This window comes from Malaclemys terrapin, chromosome 7 (assembly GCF_027887155.1).
Source record: "Malaclemys terrapin pileata isolate rMalTer1 chromosome 7, rMalTer1.hap1, whole genome shotgun sequence".
Lineage (NCBI taxonomy): Eukaryota > Metazoa > Chordata > Testudines > Emydidae > Malaclemys > Malaclemys terrapin.
Window position 1 is genome coordinate 125183149 of NC_071511.1, and position 25581 is coordinate 125208729.

A 25581-nucleotide genomic window follows, 5' to 3' on the forward strand; every position below is an offset into this window, starting at 1 on the left:
GTATCTGGCGTCGCGCTGGTTAAACTGGGAACCGGACCTTTCGTCCCCCTATTAATTAGTGTCTAAAAGTCAAGGGGGCTAAAAGGTTCCTAAATATTGAGAAGGCTTCCCCGGGGAATAACCGGGACTAGAAGTGACGGGTGTCAAAGCAGGTCTGAGCAGTCAATGAAAACAGGGACTGGGAACCCCGGCTCCGCTGAAGTCTGTTGAGAACTCCCTTCGCCTGCAAGGGGTTGGGGGTTTCGCGCAGAATGAGGGTGGGGTTGTTAAATGGATCCGGCCGGGGCCGACGCCAGATTCTCTCCTTCCTGACCTGACCCAGCTCGATCCTAATAACAGGGAACAGGACAGGTGCGGGAAGAGGGAGCCGATTTGCTTTTCTACGCGGATTTCAGCCTGGTTTGTGCACTGGGACTCGCATGGTTTTAGCTAAACTCTCATGCTATGAAATGTCACGGCGCTTTGGCTTTTCCTTCGTGTTCCGGACGTTTATTTTCAACACTCCCCCCCCCCCCCAGTTTTATGAATACTCCCAGCACTAGAGTCGATGGGTTTTTTTTAAAGTCAGTTTTTTCCCTCCATCATGAAAGGATGGGGGGAAATCACTGAAAACATTTTTTTGGGGGGAGGTATGGAAAGAAAATGTTAACCCCAATTTCAATCTCCACCATCCCACTGTCTCGGAGTGCGAGGGCAAACCCGAAGCGCCGCGCTAAATCAACTCGCCCGGGCTAACAGAACCTACAGGACTCACTCACACACCACCCGGCCTGCGCCTGGCCCCCGAAGCGACCCAACACCCACCCTGCTCCAAGCAAAAAAGGCCTCGGGGAGAACAGATGGAGCTCGAATCTTGCCTCGAGTCCAGCAGCACCGGGTGAAATCTGGGGCCTCGGACTCAATGAATTCTAGGGCAAAACCCAGCCCCAAGGAGGGAAGCAGTTGGGTGTGTAGCTGGCAATCAATCCACAGAGACTCAAAGATGCTTCCCTTCTTCTCGCTCAGCCAGAGCATCTGATCATAGCTCTCCAGAGGGGCCAAAGCCTGCCGAAGCCAGTGGAAAAATTCCCATTGATCTCAATGGGCTTTGGGTCAGGTCCATGGAGCCGTGATCCAAGTCGGAGGTCACCAGGGACCTGGCCAGCGGTGGCGAGGCCCCCCTCAGACATGGCCAGGGTTATGGGCTGCCAGAGCAGATTAAAAACATAATCCCACGGAGATGCCAGTAGCAGTAGCCCTGATTGTAACACTTCCCACCCTGCTGATGGACATGCCGAGTCCACCCTTCCCCGGGACATCGTTAGAACTTGGGGTCGGGTTATGCCACCTCTTGGACAAAAAAGTCACTGTGCATACACTCGGTATGGTTAGCACTCTCTTTACCTTCTTTTTCCTTCCCCCGGCTACTTGCCGGATCCCCAGGAGTCTCACTGTAGGGGGCCACTGGGAGAGAGAGAAAAATACCCGCAATACTCAAACAAAAACAAAACAAAAACCACTTCTAAAAAGGTTCTAAACAGTGTTTTCTGCAAATCAAGATGTGAGCACTCTAGGGGCAGGTCTCTCCCCCCCCCTCTTTTATGGGGCAACACGGTGGTTTCGCCCTGCTGGTTTGGGCCATATCAAAGTTTGAAGCTGTCCCCGCCCCAGAATGCACAGGGCAGTGGGTCGGCCGCGATATTTTAGGGGGGATGCCACATCTGGACACAAAGGGGTGTGTGTCTTTGTATGGGAGGTTAGTTTGCAAGTGGTACAAATGGGGGCTATTTGAAAGACGCTCAGAGTTTTGATATCCGAGGGATTGTGGGCAGAGGGCTGGTGAAGAGACTATCAAGTCCCCCCCCCCCGGCAATTTATTACACACACACACACACACACACACACACACACACACACACACACCCCAGAGAGAGTCAGGATTTACCATCCAAGGTAATACTCCTATAGACTGCAATGGGATTAAGAGCAGGGCCCAGTAGTTCTGACTGCAAATAGTTTCCTCCCTACTCATCCAAGCGGAAGAGTATTTGGATGGGGTGTGCGTTAGGGACAATGCATGTTTGTGCGTCAGGAACAATGCAGGTTTGTGCCTGTGCCATTAAGGGAAAGCATCGCAACGTCTGTAGTGAATTATACTTTACAAAAATCAATCCATCAATCAGGCCCTACTGTCTCTGATGAATTGGCGGTGGCGCAGAACTGATGGGGGTAATTTTGTTCAGGTTCCTAACGCGGAGGACCGCTCCTGTCCCCTTTGGAAGCTGTCCTACACGTGAGCTTCTCTCTGTTTGGGGAAAAAAAGTTGTGTTGGAGTTTGTGTTTCGGTGCAACGGTCCGCTGGTGTGTGTGTGAGGGACTAATTCTGTGTGGGCGAGAGACACAATCATTGCACCCGGGGGTGCTGCGTGTAGTTTTACCTGGCTTTGGCTCAACGGGGTCTCACTTTGCGCGCGGGCCATTTCAACCCAATAGACATCCCGAGCCCAGGGGCGAGTCTGTAGCCAGGCTGATGAGATCTGCTGCCCGGAAAAGCAAACTCAACGTCCCTTGGCCAAGCGGGACCGTCACACGGACAAGACTCAACTCACAGCAACAACTGGCCCCGGGAGAAGCCAGGGTCTGAAAACCCCTCTCTCGAGCTGCGGAGATCCCAGCCGCTGGGAGCTGACAGCTGGTGTCCAAAGGGGCTCCAGAGTGGAGCCCTTCGAGTGCAGAGATCCCCGGCTTGGGACGGCCACGTTAATAACACGCGCTCCGTGGGCCTACACGTCCAGTCCCATTACAATTACCCCCTGACGCAGATCGCTGCCAGTGAACAGGCGCTGGGGTAGGAGGCAGATGGCCCGGGACTAGCTGTCTGCAGAGAGGCGCTTCGGAAAAGGCAAAAAAGCCTGGGCCCCTTTCCTGGCTCATACGAAAGCCGGGGATTGTTGAGCTTGGCCAGCGAGCAGGTCGGGAGCAGCCTGGGGACAGAATGGCTTTAAAAATGCGCAGGGAACCGCTGGCGGACGCCTCTGGCTGGCTGCAGAGAGTTTAGCCCGCTGGAGCTGTCTTTGCGTGAGCTCAGGGGAGCAGCCTCGACCCAAACAGGGGACTCGCGTTGAACTACTTACACACGTGCTCCAGAACTCGCTCTCCCACCTCCCCGTGTGGCGGCACTTACAGTCTCTGTACAAGCAGCCTTCAAGCGATCCCCATAGTCAGCACAAGCCCAGTGGGGTTTAGCTGTGTCCCCCTCTTTGGGTTATTCGCAGAGGTTGGCACATATGACTGATGCACTCAAATCAAGGGAGCATTGGTTTGGGGTCCATCTTCATGTATCCAGTGGGATGAAATCTTTCTATTACCCCTCACTCCGCAGGGTCCCAGCTGGGAGTCCCGAGGTAATGGTTAGGATGTAAATAATCGGATTGATAATTTAGTTACAGAAGGGAAAGGCGAGTCACTTCTACAGTAAATCGTGGGTGCCCGAGATAAACATTTTACATATAATATAAATTATTTATTTCTATGTATACAAACGACACATGATAGTATATATATCCTCTGTACATCCGCTCTCATATTGTATTATGTATGTAGATTTCCAAGAACAAATCTATCTCCATACACACCCAGCATCTATCCCCCTATCCCCCTATCCCCCTATCCCCCTATCCCCCTATCTATCTATCCCCCTATCTATCTATCTATCTATCCCCCTATCTATCTATCTATCTATCTATCTATCCCCCTATCTATCTCCTTTGTAAGTCTTCTGCCTAATATTTTGTTCTGTATTTAGATTTCTACAAACAACAGCAGATTTCTATATGAAAATCTAAACCCCGACTACAATACTGGAGAGCGGGTGTCTACAGGGACAGCGATCCAGGCACTAGATCGCGCCGTTTTACATGTTTCTGCCCCCTCCGCTCCTCAGACTTTGGAAGAAGAAAGGAGCCCCCCGGCCCTTCTCGCCCAGCCATTGCAACTCCAGCGCCGTTTAAGCTTTTACCTTCTTGGTCTGCGCACGAGGTGCTTTGCACAATGGCAGCGAAATACCTGCGGCGGTTTCACGTGGTGGCGGAAAGGCCCGCGTGTCCGTGACCCTCTCCCAGGGCTGGGTGGGAGGGACGAGAACTACACCAGAGGTGGGGGCGGGGGTCTGTGGATGCTTAGAGAAAACGTGAGCTAGTCGATTGCACAAAGAAACGGCCGGCAGTTGCAGGCTACCTCCTTTGCGCCTTAGCTGGGGTGACTTGACTTTATAAGGCTCTGGCTAGCCTGGGTTTTTTGGGCTCTGAACGAAACTCCTTTTCTCCCCTCTCTCTCTCTCTCTTCCCTGACTGTCATTCACTCAGCTGCTCTCAGGATCCAGCCAATGGAGACCCAGGGCCTAGAAGCAGCAGGCCTTTTGGTAACATGATTGATGCCCTCGCCGCCGAGGCAGAGTCCAGATGCGCGCTCGCACTCACCCATTCTCTCCCAAATCTCCGCTCTCGCTTCTTTCCAGCCTGTCTTTTCCCCCCACTTCCAGCCTCCTCGGAGGCTTTGGGGAGAAGCGAAGCGAAACCGGAGCGGCACGCGGTGTAAATCTCTTCCCTGAGCCGGCCCTGGCCTGGAGCAGGGGCCCCACCTTTTCTGTTGTGTAGGGGGGATTAGGAGCGGCAGCATGGATCATATAGGGGCGCACCACCTCCACCAGAACCACGCCGAGCCCATCAGCTTTGGAATCGACCAGATCCTCAACAACCCGGACCAAGGCAGCTGCATGATCTCCGGCTCCCGGCTGCAAGACTCCTCCGACTACGGCTTGAGCTGCATCGTCAGCAGCGCCTACAACACCATGACGGGCAGCTACGGGGCGAACGGCGGCTCGGCCGGGGCTTACCCGGGCGCCTGCAGCATGGCTTCCCTGCCGGGCTCCTACAACGTCAACATGGGGGTGGCCATGAACGGGAACAGTCTGAGCTCGGCGGGGGGCGTGATCCGGGTGCCGGCGCACAGGCCGCTGGCTGGAGGGGGGCACCAGCCCCTCTCCACCGGGATGCCCACCGTGCCCTCGGTGAACACCATGAACAACCTCACGGGACTCACTTTCCCCTGGATGGAGAGCAACAGGCGATACACGAAAGATAGGTTCACAGGTGAGTCCCGTCCCGGCTCCCAGGCGCGCTGCAGCCCGGCTCGCCTGCCTGTCTGCCGGCGCCTGTCCGGTCCCCACCACCGCTCTGCCTGGCCCACCTCTGGCAGGTCCCCTCCCCGCCGCGACCGACAGAGCTGTCCCCTGGCCTCCCCTCGCTGCCCTTTGCAAGCGGCCGGGATTGGCCGGGGGATCCATTGATTCCGGGGTGGTCACCAAGACCCCGGCCCCGCTCTACAGGGTCCGAGCAATGGGCACAGCGAGGCAAAGCCCTACAGAGAATTAGTCCCGGGCCAGCCACTGAGGCAGGCAGTAATGAGGCCGAGGAGGAAAGAGAATTTTTTCACTTCCAGGTCCCAGAAGCAAAGACAAGGTTTTCATCTCGAGGCCAAAAGACCAAAACCATCAAGCCACTTGATCAGGGCCTTGGATAGACCAAGAGACTACCTACACTTGACCAGAGCTCGGCTAAAATCAAAAGATGGCCCGCAATCTGTGATCCCGGTGGTGAATCCGCCTGAACGGGATTATTTATTAATTACGGGGGGTTGTTTGGCTATTGGGTGCGAAGATAGCCAAGGGAGAGCGGGGTTTAGAAATGAATCAGTCATTAGTACAGATTGGATTTGACTAAGAGAGCAGTTAGGGTCTAATAATAACAGTAAATTAACAATGGAGGCGACATTTAATTCCTTTAAACTCGCCCCTAAAATAGTTGCAAAAGTTTGTGCAGGCTCAGACGTTCAGGGGGGCTTGGTTCGGAAAAGAATCGTTTGTTTGTTTGTTTTTATCCGTAACTTCGCATGGAAGGAGAAGGCTACGCGCGGATTTGTGTTTAAATTGAGGGTTTAATGCAGGCACATTACTGCGGGAAGGATCGTTCATTTGTTGGCTCTAATAACAGGGAAGCACCGAGAGGAGGGAACTGGAGTTCTCTCATTTAATGATGTCGAGGCTCCAAAAGGAAGTTCACGTGTCTATGATTTTTAACAAGTTTTTGCCCTCGTTTTTCTTCAGTGAAGATTACGGGTCAATGTTAATTTCCTCGGCGAAACTGTGTTGTTGCAGTTCCCAAGCGAGGCTAATGCATCATATAATAATGAACAGACAACGCGGCTTCCGCCGGCAGGGCCGAGCAATAGATTTAAGGGGTGCTCCTTCGCTTCGCTTTCGGATTCAGTTGTTTACCCCCAGACCCAAAGCGGTGTCTAGTGGGCGGCGGGAGGACTGTTCGGGTGTGAACCGGGCAGCGAATCCCCCGCCAAACTGAGTGTGTTGAAACGGCAGAGAAATTATAAAATGGGAACAATCCGTCCCCTTTAAAGCAGTTCCTGGTTAATTTATACTTTCCAGTGTGATCCGCTGGAGGGATTATTTTTAAATCTAATTTTGATCTGATACCAGTTTACTCATATAATTAAAAATACAAACGAATGAAGTCTTTATCTACCTCCCAGGGGGAATAAGGCTTAATTTAATCATTGTTTCCAGAGCGCTTGGAGATCCTCGGATGACAGGCCTCTTTAGAATATTTTGCCTTTATTACACGGGCCAAACTCGCCTGGCCACAAGTGGAACTTTTTCCTGAGTGGGAACCGGGGGATATAATAAACGATAACTGCAAGAGGTAGAGAATTAAGCTGGTTAAAGACAGGTGACTGCACCTAGAAATGCCCGTGGAGAAACGTTATACACAAGGGCTTCCCAGAGACAAAAATCCCTCCCGTAGTATTATTAGTTATTATTACTGCTGAGTGTTAAACTCGGCAATTCGATGAATTTAAAGACGGAGAATGTCTAACTGCTAGAAAGGGGGGACAGATGATTCCATCGGGGGTGTACTGTACCGTTTGCACTGGAGTAACTCTTTGCCATGTGCTCTGGCCACTAGATATTAACCCATGTCGCAGATCTATGAGTAGTAATGGGGCGGGGGGGGGGAGTTAAATGCTAAAAGATCCTAATTAGGCAACTATCACAAAAGGCCGTTTTGCCTTAAATTTACAGCAAATGTTCCCCTCTCATCTGAGTTTCCGCTGCGGTGTGGAAGGAAGGTACTGTTTAGCTTCAGGACCGTCTAGGTGCTCTAAAAGATTTAGGGGCCTGTATTTTTCCATTCCGTCCCAGCCTGGTTCTGTTTGTGCCGGAACAGGGAGTAGGGCGTACGCTTCTCTGCGCTGTCTCGGAAAGGGACGGTCAAAACGGGAGCTTAGTTCTAATAGCGAGCGAGAGGGGTAAGAGGCCCTGCCGAGAAGTAGACGGAAATATAGGTAGACAGAAGACATTTTAGATCGCTCTAATAATAGTAATTTTCTAGCTTCTCTGTGGAATGGGCGATACCCTAGTACCTCGCTTCAGAGCAGGCCTAGAGATGTTATTCCGCAACTAATAAAAACAGCTACAATTTAATAAACAGCAAAGCGAATTCCAGGAGCCGTTTCTGCAGTTATGAGCCTCCCATCGAAATGATTTCGCTCCACTCCAGCGATTCCCGCGGCTGAATATAGTGAGAAAGGGGGGGGGGGAGTAAACACGCGTTTGTGCTCCGTGGAAGTCGGTGCGGGATCAGATTGTAAACTTAATGTTACATCAGGACGAGGTCGGATATTCATGTTTAAAGAGAATTCTGTGGGAGGGTCAGTCCTAATTCAGGGGAAATAGATGATCAGTTATGGCAGATACTTTATTAATTGGATTAAACAGCGCGACCAAAAGGATTTAACAAAACAAAACAAACAAACAAACAAAAAACAGACAAAAAATCACCTTCATGTATACACCAAGGACTAAAGCAAATCTGAATTGTGGAAATCTGTCAATTTCAGAGAGATGATTCATTTCACAAAGAATCCCCCCCCCTTCGCTTTCTTAACCCAGTAGCCCGTGTTTGTGTTGCTAATGCCATTAATCGGATTTGTCACATTCAGAGCAATCCAGGAACTTTCTCGGGGGGGGGGGGGAGTTTTCCTCTTTACATGAAATAAACAAACGCACAGAGCTGTATTTTAAACACGCATCTGACACCGACTTCTTCCCAAGGCAGCTGTCTGAGCGTCTGGACTGACCGAGTCAATCAAGTTCCCTAGTTTGAGAAACTGCCCACGCTCCCCGTCGCGCTGACAGGCAAACCGTGCCCCTGAACTACCTCAGGCTGGGCACCCCTGGGTGCTGCAGCGAATTGATCACTGTTCACCCAAACCCCGGCCCGGTGGGGCCTTTCCCGGTCTGTTTGGGCTCTTCCAGCAACACCAGGCATCGTCCCACCGCGCATTACTAACCCCCCCCCCCCAAGTGAGAGCCGGGTGTGCCGTGGTAGGGTTCTGGGCTGTGGGAGGTTTGTGTCTGATCAGGCCCTGGCAGAGAGGGTGTTTATTGCTGGGGAAGGTTAGGCGGCGGGGTGTGTGTGTGTGTGCTTTGCAGCATGCTATTAGCAGCTTTAGCTCAGGGCAGCATGGGCCCTGGTAACCCCCCCCCCCCGCACCCCAGGCCAGGCTCTGCCCACTGACCTCACCTTCTCTCTCTGCTATGGCTTGTGGACCCCTCCTGATATTTTGCTGCTTGCTTCTTTGCCCCCCTCACCCCCACCCCTCGCCCCGTCTCCCACCCCAGTGGCCCTCTCACCCTTCACTGTAACACGCCGTATAGGTCACCCCTACCAGAACCGGACGCCGCCCAAGAAAAAGAAACCCCGGACGTCTTTCACCCGGCTGCAGATCTGCGAGCTGGAGAAGCGGTTCCACCGGCAGAAGTACCTGGCCTCGGCCGAGCGGGCCGCCCTGGCCAAGGCCCTCAAGATGACAGATGCCCAGGTGAAGACCTGGTTCCAGAACAGGAGGACAAAATGGAGGTGAGAAGCAAAACCCTCCTCTGGGTGTGTGTGCGTGCGCGCGCTCTTTGTCTGATGGGGGGTATTTGGTCGGGTGTGTGATTGTGTCTATTGTCTTTGCCCAGTGTCTGGGGTTTGCTTCCTTTAGGACGTGCCTCTCTGTGCATTGTCTGGTGTGCGTTGTGTTATTGCGCGTCGGTGTGGTTATTACCACGCAGGCACCGCTCGGGGCTATGCCCCGGGTGTTGATCTGCGTGTGTGTGTGACTGAGGTTTGCCCCCTCGGGGTGTGGGGTTGGGTCTCTCCTCGCAGGCCGCTGGCCTTTAAATGGTTTCAGAATCGGAGCTTTTGTCCCGTTGGAGGAAACTCCCAGGCCCGTTTGAATGTGAAAATACTCCGAGCCTGCGGTTCTGGGCACTAGGACCGGCTGCATTGCACAGGGGACACCGCTGTGGTCAGCAAAGCTGGAGGCTTAGCCAGAGAGAGGGAGTTTTGTGGTCGCCCGAGGCATTGGTTCGGTTGAAATGAGCGCTGATGGGAGGGACACACACACGGAGATGTCCGTTCAAACCCCACAGCCCGAGAGAGGTGTCTACCCTTGGGTGAGCTGGTCAGCGCTGATCACTCCGGATCAGTGACCTGGCCACGTGCTGTAGCAGAAGTGAAGTGGAGTGGACATGCAGGACACAGAACGGGTGACTCCGTTGGGATCCGGACAAGTGGAGAAACTTGGATCAGGAAGATTTCAGAGGGGCAGCCGCCTTAGTCTGTATCAACATAAACAACCAGGAGACCTTGTGGCACCTTAGAGACTAACACATTTGTTTGGGCATAAGCTTAAATTTGATTGTCTCTAAGTATCAGGGGGTAGCCCTGTTAGTCTGTATCTACAAAAGATGCATCCGAAGAAGTGAGGTTTTTACCCACAAAAGCTTATGCCCAAATAAATCTGTTAGTCTTTAAGGTACCACCAGACTCCTTGTTGTTATTGTCTCTAAGGTGCCACAAGGACTCCTTGTTGATTTTGGTTCAGGGAGGTGTTTCCGACACCAGTTTTCTCTCTCTCTTTGGAGAGATCCTTTGGGTTTAGTGCTTTATAAAGTACATATGGTATTAAACGCAGGAGACGGGTGTCCCCAAACACCAGCAGTTCTGTCCATCTGACCTGTGAGAAAAATAGGCCCCCTTCATATATATATTCATGGCCTACCAACAATCAATGCAACTGTTTGGGAGTGGATTTCTGATCGACTCTCTCTACTCCCCCCAGAGCTAAGGTAATTTATACCAGCTAATGATCTCCCCCCGAGTCCGTCTCGGGGTAACCCTTCTCTTCCAACTGGCTTAAAACTGCCCTGGTAGTTTCATACAGGGAACAATAGGGGCCAATAATAATGGAAAACCATTTCCGGAGGAGAAAAACCCGAATAAAATGATGTTTCATTTAAAAAAAATGAGGCTACCCAATGAGGAGGCAATTTTTACTGGGAACAGGCACCTTTGGGGTGTATTTGGGGGAGTTGTAAACACTTCGGAGGAGAAGGAAATGTCTAGCATGTCATTTTGACTCTATGGCCTTTGAGGGTGTTTGTTCGGTTTTATTTTTTCTGTTATGACTATGTGTACGGATCGAAACGCGCCTGTGTGTACCTACATGTCTATGGGATTGTAAATGTAGCGTTCTCTGAATTAATTCGGCTCGCGTAGAGGGGCGTAAGGAGAAAAACTCTTGTCCGGGGCCACGTGGCAATAGAATAGAATTGTCTCCCGTCAGGGACTCTTTCCAGAGTGTCTAAAGGGAGTGGATGTTGCCAGAAGCCATTCCCCGTGTGTCATGAGGGTATGAATTGAGCTATTCATTTTCACACCAGCCACCAGAACATTTCGATTAGTAATAAGGGATTGTGGATTTCAGTACCCTGCCCTAAGAAGACAGCAATATGAGTTGGTGTTTATTTGAAAAGCCCCAGCAGTCCTGGAAGTGCTGGGGAGATGAACTGGGGGTAGATTTGGAAGTCTTTGAAGGGACTGGATATGCTAAAAGCGAGGGGGGCTAACTTCGAACAAATCCCATTGGGGTTTTGTAGTTACACAAAGGCCATTTAAGAAATGAAACCCGTCTTGTTTTCTTTACTTACCTTCCAACGTACAGTACCAGCCAAGAAAGGGTGTGACAATAACCATTGTTAAAAAGGAAGTTTTTACAGAGAATGGTTTGAAATCTCTAATGTGGAGTTCTGAAGTATTGTTGACTTGATTTTTAAAGGACTAGAGGGTTACATCCTCAAGTCCTCCGCAAAACAAAATATACCGTCTGCTTGGGTTTTTTTAAAATCATCTTGTATACATTGGACAACGCTATTTATAATCCACAGGCGATCAGCTCTTACTTAGAATAGGTTGATCTCAATTTGCTTTTAAAAATCCTTCATGCACAGTAACGCTACGCGGTTAAAAATCCATTTTCCCTTCCTTGCTATAAGTCAGATTTCTGCTAGCATTAGTGGGGAAAATACCACAGACAGATAGAGGTGAGTTTTCGGGTAAAAAGAGACAAATCTAGGAGATTATATATAATGTTTAGCGCGAGAATTGTACACAACCGCTTTTGCTAGGATGTGCCGAAAGGAATTGGAAGACAGATGTTTCAATAAATACACGAGGTTTAATGAAAGCGCATCGAGTATGAAATAACTCCTCCTGTGTTCCGAGCTCCAGGAGTCTAAAGTCGATTATTGTATGTTGTCAACTCCGGGAGTTCGGATTGGAATTGGTAGCTGATGGAATAGCTTTCAATCTCTTTTACCCAACCATGCCGCTGGAGATTGGTGTATTCACTGCACAACTGCCAGGGAATAGTTTTTGCGGCCCCAGAAGGGAAACGGAAAAGACGTGAATGATAAAAAAAAAGGTAAATATAGACTCACATTCTCTGATCCTATGAAGCAAACAAAATATATATAAACCACAAGTCACCAGGGCGCTAGCGCTCTGATGTAACAGCCAGTCTACAAGTTCTGCAATGGGAAGTTATTGAATAGGAGTGGGAATCCGAAAGGGGACAATCGCCGGAATTGTATGTACCGGGACAGTTGTTGCAAACACCATGTAATTGCCTTAATAATACCTAATTCTAACCCCAGAGCCTCCTGCTGGGGACAGTGAAGCGAGCTGAAGTCAGGGCCAGTCCCAGAGCGGTGGGGTCTGGAAGGGGCTGTTACTGTAGGGGAATGAGATCGATACGGGGTCGGAAGGACGTTTCCAAAGGGCAGCAAGGTGCGATTTGCCAGCGCGTCACCTAACAGGGAACAAATCCCTGTCACCGAGTCCCGTTCGGGCACGTTCAACCCTGAGCCATTGCAATCAATGGGGAAAGCGCTCGGTGAGTAGAAGGGGAGCTGGATCGGGGCCTACGGTGATATAGGGTCCGATCTTTAAAGCCTCACATGGGTAAAAATCCCATATGATCGGTCCCGTGTCCTTTAGGGCGATCCTGCTTGCCCTGAAAATCTCCCATCGGAGCAGGGTAGGGCAGGACCCCTGGCTAGACACTTCATATTCCTGCTGGGGGGAGGTCTTCCATAATTTACATATTTGCAATTAAGGCAATGGGCTGTAGTAAATGATTATTACTAATATGTTGTCCTTCCGTTGCAATATTTAAATAAATTGCCTGGATCCTGGTGTTTTTACACCGTGCGGTATTTATTTCTCTCTGGGTTTGAAAAATGATTTTTATTTTTTTTTTGCTGAGAACTGTGTTAACTGAGAATAATGTCCCAGTGTGAAATTAATAATCTGTTACCACTAATTATAAAGGCGGCTGCGTTACATTTCTCGATGAAGTCAAAACAGTATTAAATATGCATCAAGAGTAAATTTGCTGTGGAAGGAAAACTCGTATATTATTTATGCAATTCTTTCCTTGCCTCTTATTCAGAAACTAATTGGCTGCATACGTTGAATTTTGTCCTGTTTTAACACGGCAGGTATTGGTGGTGGTGGGTGTTTTGAAGTCAGAGAAGAAGGTTACAGGGCTGTCTCGGATCCCATGAAGCTATGACCTGACAGTTGTCAAGGAATTAGTGCCAGCCAAAGTTATTTTACGCTGTGTCTTTAATAAAAACCGGGCCTCAGAACTGCTTTTCCCGAATGAAATAACACATTGACTCAGCTACATAATAAATAATGCCGGATGAATTAAGCAGCGTGGGTCAGGGAGGAAAGAGAGGAGATCAGATAAAAAATGGATATTTCATGCTCTTTGTAGATGTGAAATATCCATGCAGTGTCTCTTGTCAATAACATTCCAGTGTATTTGAGCTGAGAAACTGCTTGGAGTCCCTGAACTTTCTACTGCCGGCAGGACTCCAATTTCCCACAGATAACCCAGCAACTTATTTTTTCCCCAGCTCTAATGGGTTATGAACTGAAACCTTTCAGGGGATCAATAGCAAAAGAAAACCCAAACAAACAGGAGTTTCATTATACATTGATTTTAAAACAATGCATTACAAAGTGTGACGGCTCAGTACAGAGCCAGAAAGAATGACAGATAAGGCCACAAATCTGGTAATTACCACCAGCGAAGCAGAGAGGGAAGGAATTTTTCTTGGCTGATTTTCGACACAGGGTGGATAGGCAGACAAAATGCCTCTGCTTTTCATACCCGGATAGCCCCTAAAGGGAGCCATTCTGGACCTCATATGGAAAACACAAAGGCCTAATATACCAGGAAAACTTCAGCTGGGTGGTGCATGTTTTCCCAGGGCCTTTGATTCATTCATATATATATATAGTCCTTTCCAGGCCGGATACTCCAAAGGGGGGAGACAGTGCCATGGAACCAAGCGGCACAATGGGGTGAGGACAGACTAGTCCTGGTTTCCATTTGACTCGGTGAACTTCCAGCTGTCTGCTTGATTTTCTCTGTCTGGCTAGCCCTGGGGGGAACATAGTGAAAAGTAACCAGAAGGATAGTGAGTTGAGCCCATCCACAGACACTGTAACCTGAGATCCACAGTAGGCCACATGGTTTCCAGGAGAGATCAGACCAACCCTGGTGTTCCACTCTCCTCAGTGTATACAACCGGAGAGCTGGAACAGAACTTTCTGCGTGGTTCTATCCTGAGATCCTCACCTGCTGAAGTGAATGGGGTTTTGCCCGGGAAAGGAAAGGAGCTCAGGTTTTGGCCAAAGTTATTTCAAGGGGCCTAACTGGGCCCCCAGGCAAGGGGCCGTGTGTGTGTGTGTGTGTGTGTGTGTGTGTGTGTGTGTGCTGGGGGGAGTGCTGTGCTAAAAGGGATCTCCCCGGAGACCAAAGGAATTGGTCACTTCGCTCAAAGCTGTTGCCAATGCAGCCCAGACACTGGGCGAGTGAAGGAAGTCTGCTTTTCCTTGGGACCTCTCGGGAATAATTTCCCAAGGTCCCTGGCTGCAGTCATTTGCAGTAGGCTGGGCACAGTCCTGGAGAACTGGGAACAATCCTGCATTGGCCAGGGGGATGGGTTGGGGGGAGGGGTAGATTTAACTTAATTAGGTCTCTTCCACCTCGGTCTTCTCTGCTCCTATGGACAGTTCATAGCTTCCTTGATCAGAACATGTCCTGCACCCATGGCCACAAAGGAAGCTTTGGATTTTGCTTGGTACTTTCCCTTTTCTTAAGGAGGGTAATGGAAAGACAGTGTGGTCCAGTGGCTAGTGCCCTGGGCTGGGACTCAGGAGACATGCGTATTATTCCCTGCTTTGTGGCCTTCCACGAGTCTCTCACTGTATGTGCCCGGCACGGTGAGGCCTTGACCATGGCAAGGCAGCTCTACCATGATATAAATCATTCCTGATTATTGTTTTCTCCCAGGCGACAAACTGCAGAGGAGAGGGAGGCCGAGAGACAGCAAGCCAACCGTATCCTCATGCAGCTCCAGCAGGAGGCCTTCCAGAAAAGCATCAATCAGCCCCTCCAGGCAGACCCCATCTGTGTCCACAACTCTTCCCTCTTCGCCCTCCAGAACCTCCAGCCTTGGTCCGACGACTCGTCCAAGATCACCAGCGTCACCTCCGTCGCCTCTGCTTGTGAATAGAGCCCACGACCCAGTGGTCCCCCCCACACACACACACTGCGTTACGAGCCACCCAAGCGAAGTATCCTTCTTCCCCACAGGAAACTACCCCCACACGCTGTCACCCAAGAGCCCCACACTTCCAATGTGCTGAGTCAGCAAATATCCTGTTGGCGGGAAGAAGGGGAGGGGGGAAAAAAAAGAAGAATCTTCCAATCACCTGCAGGATTATTCAGATAAAAGAGGCATTTCCCTTTTTGTCTTTCGAAAGTCTCCATTACCGGACAATGAACAATGAGGAGCTCCCTCAATTATTCCCAGAAAATAAAAATATGTTAGCCCCATGGCATCCTTTCAGAATCCATGGAGGAAATCTTCCCTGGATTCTGTCCACAGCCAGTGCAGGCCTTTGGGTTCTTCGTATACATTTTTTAGACTGGTCATTTAAAATGAAATAGTTCTCCCTTGGAATGGAGCTTTGACGTTTCTTTAACAAAGCCCCTCACCGCCGCCTGGGTCATTGGTGGAAAAGAAAAGCACAGACTGGATTCAACAAATGGACAACACAGCCCAGCTTTATTCTTTCGCCTGGTGATTTCCACTTGCAGAGGAAGTGAACTCCTTGGATTTCACCTAGGAATGTCTCTTCTTCCTTTTAATTATTATATCTTTCCAGTGGGGGAATAAGAGAGGAAACTGACAGACCTTTCAAGATAGTAAACACCATATTGCAAATAATTGTATGAAGATTCCAAACTGTTTCCCTGGATACCACAGACTCTGCGTTGATCAACTTATATTTTAATAACTCTTGAGACATCTGTGGCATTCTGCAGAGACAATGCAGTTTCATTCAGTGGATTATTTCGGTATTATTTACAAATGTTCAATATTTTCTTTTACTTTTTTTGCTCTAGAAGTCAACTTACGTTGGGGGGAAAATCTTTCACTTTCAACTGTTTAACTCATTTCTTTAATTGTATTGAGGGAAGGAGACATGCTTAAGTCAAGCACTTCTTATAGCAAACTCCAAGAATATATATATAGATATATATACACAGTATATATTTTTCAGTTACTTATAATCTAAAACAGCACTGCCAATTTAAGCAGCTGGTACAAACAATCAATCAAAACTATTTTCAGTGAGTTTTTTAAAGGCATTCATCTGTTTGTTTGTTTTAAGTTATGCACTTCTAAGGTGTTTCATGTGTATTCATTTTATAAAGTGCTTGTGTAATTTATGTGGATACAAAAGAATAATAATAATAAAAGAGGGTCCAGGATACTGGACAAATCAGCTAAGGCTCTTGTTTTTGTACTCAGTTCCAAGAGGGAATATTACACCAGACGTCGCATAGCAACTGCCTTCAAAATTAAGGTTGAGGTATAAATGGAATTAATTTTCCCTTTCCATTTATGTAGTGTCTTCTTGGCTTCAGCACCTAGAGGGGTATGTAATACATTTTACCCCAAATCCTGCAAACATTTTTAGGTATAAAACCAGCAAAGCACTTAGCAGCTGCTTAACTCTAAGCACTTCTTTGGGACTGCTGATGTGCTTAAATTAAGCAGATGCTAAGGACTTTAGTCTGGAGAAGAGATGACCGAGAGAGGACATAACAGTTTTCAAGTACATAAAAGGTTGTGACAAGGAGGAAGGAGAAAAATTGTTCTTCTTAACAGCTGAGGATAGGACAAGAAGCAATGGGCTTAAATTGCAGCAAGGTTGGACATTAGGAAAAACTTCCTAACTGTCGGGGTGGTTAAGCACTGGAATAAATTGCCTAGGGAGGTTGTGGAATCTCCATCATTGGAGATTTTTAAGAGCAGGTTAGACAAACCCCTGTCAGGGATGGTCTAGATAATCCTTAATCCTGCCATGAGTGCAGGGGACTGGACTAGATGACCTCTCGAGGTCCCTTCCAGGCCTATGATTCTATGACTTTGCAGAATCGGAATGGGATTACTTGTATGCTTAAAATTAAGCCCATCTTTAAATGCTTTGGCCATTCTATAGATATTAGGGCTTGTTTATAGGGAGAAGTTGACCAGAATCCTTATAGTGCAATTGCTCCCTATTTGAGAATCCTATTCTTCATGTAGACAAACCCTTGGCCAAAGCAGACTGAAGTCACTGGAAAAAATTCTCTCTGACTTCTGTGGGCTTTGGACTAGGCCGTTAGGGCTTATGCTACCTGGAGATGTTGCACTGACTTCATAATGGAGCTTATTTCCGCTCATCATCATTACTGGCTCAGAGATGTTTGCAGGATGAGGCCCTTAAAAGGCCCGCTTCCAAATTCAGCGAGAGCCTGCGCCCAAGCCTAGTGAAGGCAACGGAAAGACTGTCATTGGCTTCAGTGAGCTTTGTGTCAAGCCCTCAGTGCAGAAAGCACGTAATAAAAGAGCCCGAGTCTTCTGTGCATTTAGAAAGCTGCAAACATCACTTCAGTGCAAGTTACAGCAGGGCAAAGCAAAGAAGATTTTTTTTTTTTTTTACTAATTACGGCAGAGTTGAAACCAAAATTCATGGCACTCAAGGGTTTTTTGATCCTTAGATCGGACATGGACGCACACAGACACACACACAGAGAGAAATAAGTACAAAGAAAACTGATTTTTTTTGCAGATCTGTTTATATCCTACACAACTGTTCACACACAGCAGCCAGAATAAAACAGTTTGCATTTCCCCAGACACGTGCCGAAGATTTTTGTAACTTTGAATTCCTTTCTCTGCTCTAAGTGCCTGTTTAAGTGTGGGCTGCTAGAGAGGAAGAGGAGAGAATATGATCTTCGATTACTTAATATTAGCAATGGGGCTAAGAGGTGGTTTTGTTTTCAAGTGTTCCTTCCAGGGCAAGGCACTGACCAATCAGAATGAGCACAGTGCTCACTATTAATATTATGAATATTGTGTGTTTATTATTGTGACGTATCAATTCTTTACAATTTCATACCCGAAAAGCTACTTTAGAATCGCAAAGTGACTCATTTTATACTTCAAAATATTTCCCAAGAAAGCTACACACCCAAATGTGTGTTTGCTTATATATGTGCATTTAGCAATGCTTTATTTTAGAAATGAGAAAATCCTTTACTTCGGTAGCAATCTTTCTGGTTAGAAGAATATAAGCTCAATATGAAATGAGACTAGCAGTAAAATCAAATACAGAAAACCATCTTACCATTCCTCTTTGTTTCTGGAATGATCATGTCTGGAAGGGTCTTCTGGTAAAACATTTTTCTTATTCTTATTAAAATGAGTTTAGCTGCAAAATGGTTTTGATGCCAGCATACATGCTTCAAGTTATTAAAGCAATGTGTACCTAAACATTACAAAAAATTGCCTGAAATGTGATGGAATTAAAATGATAAGGAATGACATGAAATAATGAGATATAATTATATCTATTTTGTATACTGACATTACCTCAAATTTATCCAGGGGCTATTATATAATGCTGAAAGCTGATTTGATTTTTCATATTGTACCTATTTGGATTCAGGAATAAAATCACCCTAGGACACATGGAAAGTTGTTTTTCACTTCCATTTACCTTAAAGCCCCACAAGTCCCAGGTGTGAAACCTGCCTGAGTTCAAAATGGATTTCCATTGTTTGTCTGCCAGGAGCTAGGACAAGCAAACTAAGGTGCAACAAGCATTGGCAGAAGGGGGAAAAATCCAAACAAATCTAGCATGAAATATGCAGTTGGATTTGTGTGCAGTGATCTTGAGCACCAACCTTAGGGCACCCTGTCAGGAAACAGGGCACAAACCCCAGATTGGCTGAGAGGTCTATACACCTCTACCTTAATATAATGCCACCCAATAGAACACGAATTCGGATATAACGTGGTAAAGCAGTGCTCCTGGGAGGCGGGGCTGCGCACTCCGGTGGATCAAAGCAAGTTCAATATAACACGGTTTCACCTATAACGCGGTAAGATTTTTTGGCTCCCGAGGACAGCATTATATCGAGGTAGAGGTGTACTTGGATTTCACCAACCAAGTATCAGGTGTAAACTCCCCACTCACAATAACGGCCTTGTCAGAGTTACAGACAGTCCCCTTGGGTACTCCAATCTATTTTGCCACTCAGGTGAGCCTGCCTTTGTGCTAGATGGTTCCTTATACCAAAATTCACAACAATATTCAGGTTACTCCCAGTCCCAAAGGACCAGTCATTTACCCCAGGTCAATTGCACCTTAGATCTCACACCAAAGACAATGCTTGTAGCCAATCCAATAGTAAACTATATACAGATTTATTAACTAGGAAAAGGAAATTGGAGAATTATTTACAAGGTTAAAGCAGGTGAACATACACATGCAAATGAGTTCCAATCTTAAGTTTCAAAAAGAAATAGAAGCTTCTATAATAAGCAAGATCTAGATGACTTTTAGGGCTAACCTAGGCTGAGCACTGTGGATCTCTTGCTCATGGCTAGCAAACTTTGCCTCTTAGGGTTTGTCTACACTACCCGCCAAATCGGCGGACAGCGATTGATCCAGCGGGGGTTGATTTGTCGCGTCTAGTCTAGACGCAATAAATCAACCCCCGAGCGCTCTCATGTCGACTCCTGTACTCCAGTGCCGCGAGAGGCGCAGGCAGAGTCGATGGGGGAGCGGCAGCAGTTGACTCACTGCAGTGAAGACACCACGGTAAGTCGATCTAAGTACGTCGACTTCAGCGACGTTATTCACGTAGCTGAAGTTGCGTAACTTAGATCAATCCCTCCACCCCCCGCCGCACACACACAGTGTAGACCAGGCCTTGGAGTCCAGGCAGCACAGAGATACAGTTCTTTCTAGTTAGGGGTTTTTATCTGCCTCCTTCCTTAGGCTCTGAGCTCAAAATTCAGCTGATGGGAGGAATACACATGAATGACTCAACTTCACAGATGGGGAGGGAGGGCAAAACAATCATCTTTTGTCCTCTTTAATGTCTCTCAATAGTCTGTCTAGTGTTGATGGTCCTTCCCAGTGGGGCAGGACGTAACACCTTCGGTTGGAGATCAGCACTTCACACTAGTTCATGTCTCTCTCCCGTCTGGTGATTTACGGAGTCACAGAGGCTCACAATACAACCGCTCAAATATTACTCTACAATAAGGGATAAAGATGCTATGCCTGAGATTAATGCCGGCAGCCACTCACAAGCAGGCCATAAAGTCTAAAGACATTCTTATAATGCTAATAGCTGGTTCAACAATACTAACGCACAGGTGAGCCAGACTGTTTCCAGCTCGGTGTTTGTCAGTGGTCCGTTGAAACATGGTGACGGTGGCCTGGTCTAAAATCAGCGTCACAGTGTAGAAATGAAACATCTGTGCAGTTCTGAAAAAGAGAGAGCCTAGCTGATTATGTCTGCGTTTGTCTTGACTTTTAGCCCAATTCAACTCAGTAATTAATACATGCCTAACTTTGGGCTTGATCCCCCAAGGGGGCTGAGAACTCTGGTTCAGCATGCGCGTAGTCCCATTGACTTCACTGGTACCACTCCTGTATTGAAGATTAAGCACATACTTAGGTGCTTTGCTGGCTCCAGGCCAGAGTGCTCCACCCTGGGCAGGATCAAGCCTTTGAAACCCAGGAGTTTTTTTGTTCTTAAAGTTAAGCACTTGCTCAAGTACCTTTCTGAACTGACACCTTGTTGGCTAAGCGTAAGTGAAATATCAGCTTAATCCCTGATACATCCTGGGCTGATATATTGGACCTTAGCAGTATTAGTATATCTTATTAATAAATCCATTGGAGGATAAACCCCAGGGAAGGAGAAGAACTATTTAAACTAAAGAACAATATTGGCACGAGAGCAAATGGAGCTCAACCAGGCATGAATACATTTAGCTGGAACTGAGAAGAACGGTTCTAACCATCAGAGGAGGTAGGTTCTTGAACAAGTCTCCCAGTAGGAGCAGTACAGGGCAAACAACCTAATTGGTTTTAAGGTGGATCTCGATGCATTTATAAAGGGTTGTGTGTGATAGCAGGGAAATGGACTGGATGACCCACCAGGTACTGCACCTGTCCTATGTCCCTATATACGGTAGCCCCTACAAGGTCACCTGTATCTCTTATTTCTCCCAGGAAGGGACTGACCAGCACAGGTGTTCTCTAATATGGCTTCTATTTTATTCCTATTACACACCCAGGCTGTGACCCTCCACATAACAATGCATGGGGGTAGTTCTATTGAACTCAACGGGACTATTATCATTTATTTGCATTTTGGTGGCATCTAGAGGGTACTGGTGCCCGGTCGTGTTCGGGGCAGCACATGCTCAAAACAAAAATATAGCCCTGCCTCGAAGAGTCTAATATCTAAGGTCCCTATTCAGCAAGATTTCAGTGGGAGCAGTTATGTTCATTCCGTCAGGCATATGTTTAAGTCCCTGGTTGAGTCAGAGCCTAATTATGTACTCAGGCTGGTACAAAATTTTCCATGAAAAGATTTTCTCAATGGAGACTGGCATGCTGACAAAATAAAAGTTGTAGCGAAACAAAGAAAGAAAGAAATTGGGTTTAATTGAAAGCCAGTAACCCTGATCATTTTTGGCTCTCCCCTCCCCCCCTGCAAACATTTCTTTTCCATCTAAAAATGAACGTTTTCAGCTAAACCCCCAAATGTGTTGAAGAAAATGACAAAAATGTCCATTTTCATAGAAATTTTTCATGGTGGGAAAATAAAAGATTTCCTGGCTTACTTTCTTCTACAAAAACAACAAGGAGTCCGGATAAGAAGTGGGTTTTTTATCCATGAAAGCTTATGCCCAAATAATTCTAGGTTTCAGAGTAGCAGCCGTGTTAGTCTGTATCTGCAAAAAGAACAGGAGGACTTGTGGCACCTTACATTTGTTAGTCTCTAAGGTGCCACAAGTACTTCTGTTCTTTTTCCAAATAAATCTGTTAGTCTTTAAGATGCCACCAGACGACGCGTTGTTTTTGTGGCTAAAGACTAACTCTGATACTTTCTTCTACAAAGCCACTCAAGTGCATACATGTTTGCGGGCTGGGCTATAGAGTGGAACTCTTTTTTGTGGACACGGAAACCTCTAAAGAGTTGAAAAAATATTTTCCATGTGCTTCATTTTGTGCAAAAATAATCTGTCCAATTCAACCTGAAACTCAGTGTCCGTTACTGAGCTTTCTTCCTCCTTTGAGTAAACAATTTAATGATCAGAAACAAATGGAGCAGCTCTATCTTGCAACCTTTAAATTGTTTCGGATTTTTCAGCAGTGGCAGGTAAGACTTGAGACATCTTGCTTTCCCAGTTCCTTCAAAGAATGTATCAATCCCCTGTCACTGGAATAGGTTGTGGTTGTCTGGCTGTCTCTCTCTCATAGGCAGCTGCCTACTAAAAATAACAAATCAAGGATTCACAGGAAAAAAATCAATATCTGTCTTTTGAAACTAGACAGGGGGAAATTAACGCAAAGGGACTGCCCTCATGAACCATCAAAACATAGGGAGAGGCTAAATTTGCTAACGATTCTGTGATTTCCTCATGTTGAGAGGTTAGAAATTCATTTTGTTGTCAAATATCGCTGCTTGTGGCTCATTTTTAATGCGTGTTTTGACTTAGTTACATGTTTCATTTAACAGATGGACTAAACTTCCCTGTAGGCTTTCAGAAAACACAGCAGTGTTATAGTAGCGGAATAGTAGCACCCAGGGTTTGTTCTAAAACCCATGGCAGCAGGGGTCTTGGAACCTGGGGCTGCACTCCACAGGCCTCAGAGCCCGAGCTCCAGCCCACGCCACGCCATCCACACTGCTGCGTATAACACCAGAGTGTGAGCTCAAGTCTGTAGACCCGAGATCTGAGACTTGCTACCACGGGTTTTAAAATGCCCTGTAGACATATCCTGAGAGGCCTTAAGTGAGATTGGAGCCCCATTGTGCTGGATGCTGTACAAATACATAAGAAGCTTACAGTCTAAGTAGGCAAAGTGTAGGAGGGGAAACTGAGGCATGGAGCAGGGAAGTGACTTGCCCAAGGTCGCGCAGCAGGCCAGTGGCAGAACCCAGGTCTCTTGACTCCCAATCCTGTGCTGTAGCCAGATAGAGTACTTGCTTCTTTTTTTATGGGGCTAGATTCTGACCTCAGTTAGACTGGAGTGACTCCATTGATTTCAACAGAGTTCCTTCAGACTCACACCCAGGTACCTGAGATCAGAATCTAACCCATAATAGCTGCTCTCTCGCCTGCCTTGTCCACTTTCAGACTACTGGCAATTGACCCATTGTCCTAGCACTAACTGTAGAGTGTGCCCTCCCCAGCCAGGCTGTTCCCACGCCGGGGAGCAGTGACTTCTGGGAGCCCAGAGGAACTGTGGGGAAAGAAGTAACATTCCCATCATGCTTAGGAAACTCCCATCACTTGGAGCCAGAGTACAGTTTCTAGCAGTGGAAAGCGAATGCTTGCTCAGATAGAGAGGTTTCCAGGGCAGTGTTGAAAAGCAGTGATGAGGCGCTGGAAGGAGCTGGTAGAGGGTATTTTGTCAGTATCTCTGGAGAACAAGAGACTGAGATCACCAGCTCCCAGAAGTCATCACTGGACAATCACGCACTCATCACCACCTGGGAAAGATGGCTGCGTGCAGCACGTGGGGATGATCTTCAAGCAGATAAAGCAATGCTTTTGGGTCTGGGCCGCGGGTAGTGGTGAGCATGAGTTGTTCTTGAGGCTGGAGACGAGAAGCAACGGCTGCATAACTTCAAGGTGAAGGAGAAGATGGTGTAGAGGGTGCTAGCCCTGAGGTTATCAGGCCAGACCAGGAGGCTGAGAGATCTCCTGGCTCAGAACTGGTGGCTGCCCCATGGAAGCTGGTGGGGCTGGATAGTCACCAGTTTGGGGATGGGAAGCCCACAGTGCCTGCTGTCATGGTGGAGGTGCTCTTTCAGGAACCACGGTCTTCTGACTATGACCCCAAACTCAGGAGAGCTGTCCTCAATTCTTGGCTCTGCCACAGACTTTCTGGATAGCCTTGGGCAAGTCACTTAATCGCTCGGTGCCTCCGTTTCCAATCTGTAAAATGGGGCTAATAATCCTTCCTTTCTGCCACCTTTTGTCTGCATTGTCTATGTACATTAAAATCTCTTTGGGGCAGTGAGCTTCTCTTCTTAGCCACTTGCCTAAGAAGGGGTGAAAGGCCTAGGGAAAAGCTCTGAGGGAGCTCAGGAGAAAGGGGCCGTTCTAAACAACTATTTCCCGATGTCACTGTGTCGAGTGGATGGGGGAGGAGTCAGAGTTGCAGTCAGTTTTTCGGGTGCCTTTAATCTCTCTGGAAATGACTGCTGGAACTGTCTATCCTCAGTTTGCATCATCCCTCTCATTCCCAATCTCTGCCTGTCTCCTTTCCTCAGCCTCTTGGGCATTGCTCATTTCAGCCCCAAAGTTACTTACATCCCCTACAAAATTTGCACACACCCCCCCTCACTTTTATTGCAGAAAATTATGTACAGCAGAAATAAGGAAGCACGAAACTGACCTGGCCGAAGGAGTTGTTTCCAGGAAATGGAGGAATCCCACAACCTTTTAAGTTTCCTAAATGAATAATTTTTTGTGGATCTCTTTGTCACACATCGGGGCCTAGGCAGGTTCAGAAGTTTGCCTAGGATGGTGCCCAGTTCTCTCCCAATGACAAAGGTACATAGGCCCAGATCCTCAAAGGTATCCAGGTGCCTAACTCCCATTGGCCTAAACATCTTTGAGGATTGGGGCCCTGGGAATCTTTCGTCTGTGACCTACATATTTCCCCCATACATTCTATGTCTCTTATTTAAAAGAATGCAGAGTCTCATGTAAATAGGCTGGATGCATGGACAACACCTCCTCAGCTAGTGTGAGTCAGCCTGGCTCCATCAACCACAGTGGTGCCACACGGACTGACACTTGTAAAATGATGTAACCTATCTCTTAAATCAGCTTCTGTACCAGATGACTGGAGGCTAGCTAATGGGATGCTGATTTTTAAAAAAGGCTCCAGAGGTGATCCTGGCGATTACAGGCCAGTAAACCTAACTTCAGTAGCAGACAAATTGTTTGAAACTACAGTAAAGAACAGAATTATCAGACACATAGATGGACACAATTTGTTGGGGAAGGATCAATACTGCTTTTGCCAAGGAAAATCGTGCCTCACCGATCTATTAGAATTCTTTGAGAGGGTCAACAAACGCGGACAAAGGTGATCCAGTGGATATAGTGTACTTGGACATTCAGAAAGCCTTTGACAAAGTCCCTCAGCAAAGGCTCTTAAGCAAACTAAGCAGTCTGGACAAGATGGAAGGTTCTCTCATGGATCAGTACCTGGTTAAAAGACAGGAAACAAAGGGTAGGAATAAACAGTCAAATTTCAGAATAAAGAGAACAGTGAATAGGGGGGTCCCCCAGGGATCTGTACTGGGACCTGTACTGTTCAACATATTCATAAATTACCTGGAAAAAGGGGTAAACAGGTGGCAATGTTTGTGGATGATACAAAATTATTCAAGACAGTTAAGTCCAAAGCAGACTGCGAAGAGTTACAAAGGGATCATACAAAACTGGGTGACTGG

General features: G+C 47.4%; 1 protein-coding gene across 1 annotated transcript; it reads left to right on the forward strand.

The window, feature by feature from the left end:
• The first annotated feature begins 4654 nt into the window (after positions 1-4654).
• On the forward strand, positions 4655-15129 carry TLX1 (T cell leukemia homeobox 1). Its single transcript, XM_054036113.1, has 3 exons — positions 4655-5129; positions 8771-8972; positions 14809-15129. Exons 1-3 carry the CDS (start codon positions 4655-4657, stop codon positions 15029-15031), a joined length of 900 nt encoding a protein of 299 aa, XP_053892088.1. The 3' UTR covers positions 15032-15129.
• The last annotated feature ends 10452 nt before the right edge of the window (positions 15130-25581 follow it).

Bases quoted from the DNA above. Each gene is read 5' to 3' on its own strand.
- TLX1 (XM_054036113.1), top strand. From the start codon at position 4,655: ATGGATCATATAGGGGCGCACCACCTCCACCAGAACCACGCCGAGCCC. The intron at 5,130-8,770 runs GTGAGTCCCGTC...CACGCCGTATAG, and splicing joins CACGAAAGATAGGTTCACAG to GTCACCCCTACCAGAACCGG. The intron at 8,973-14,808 runs GTGAGAAGCAAA...GTTTTCTCCCAG, and splicing joins AACAGGAGGACAAAATGGAG to GCGACAAACTGCAGAGGAGA.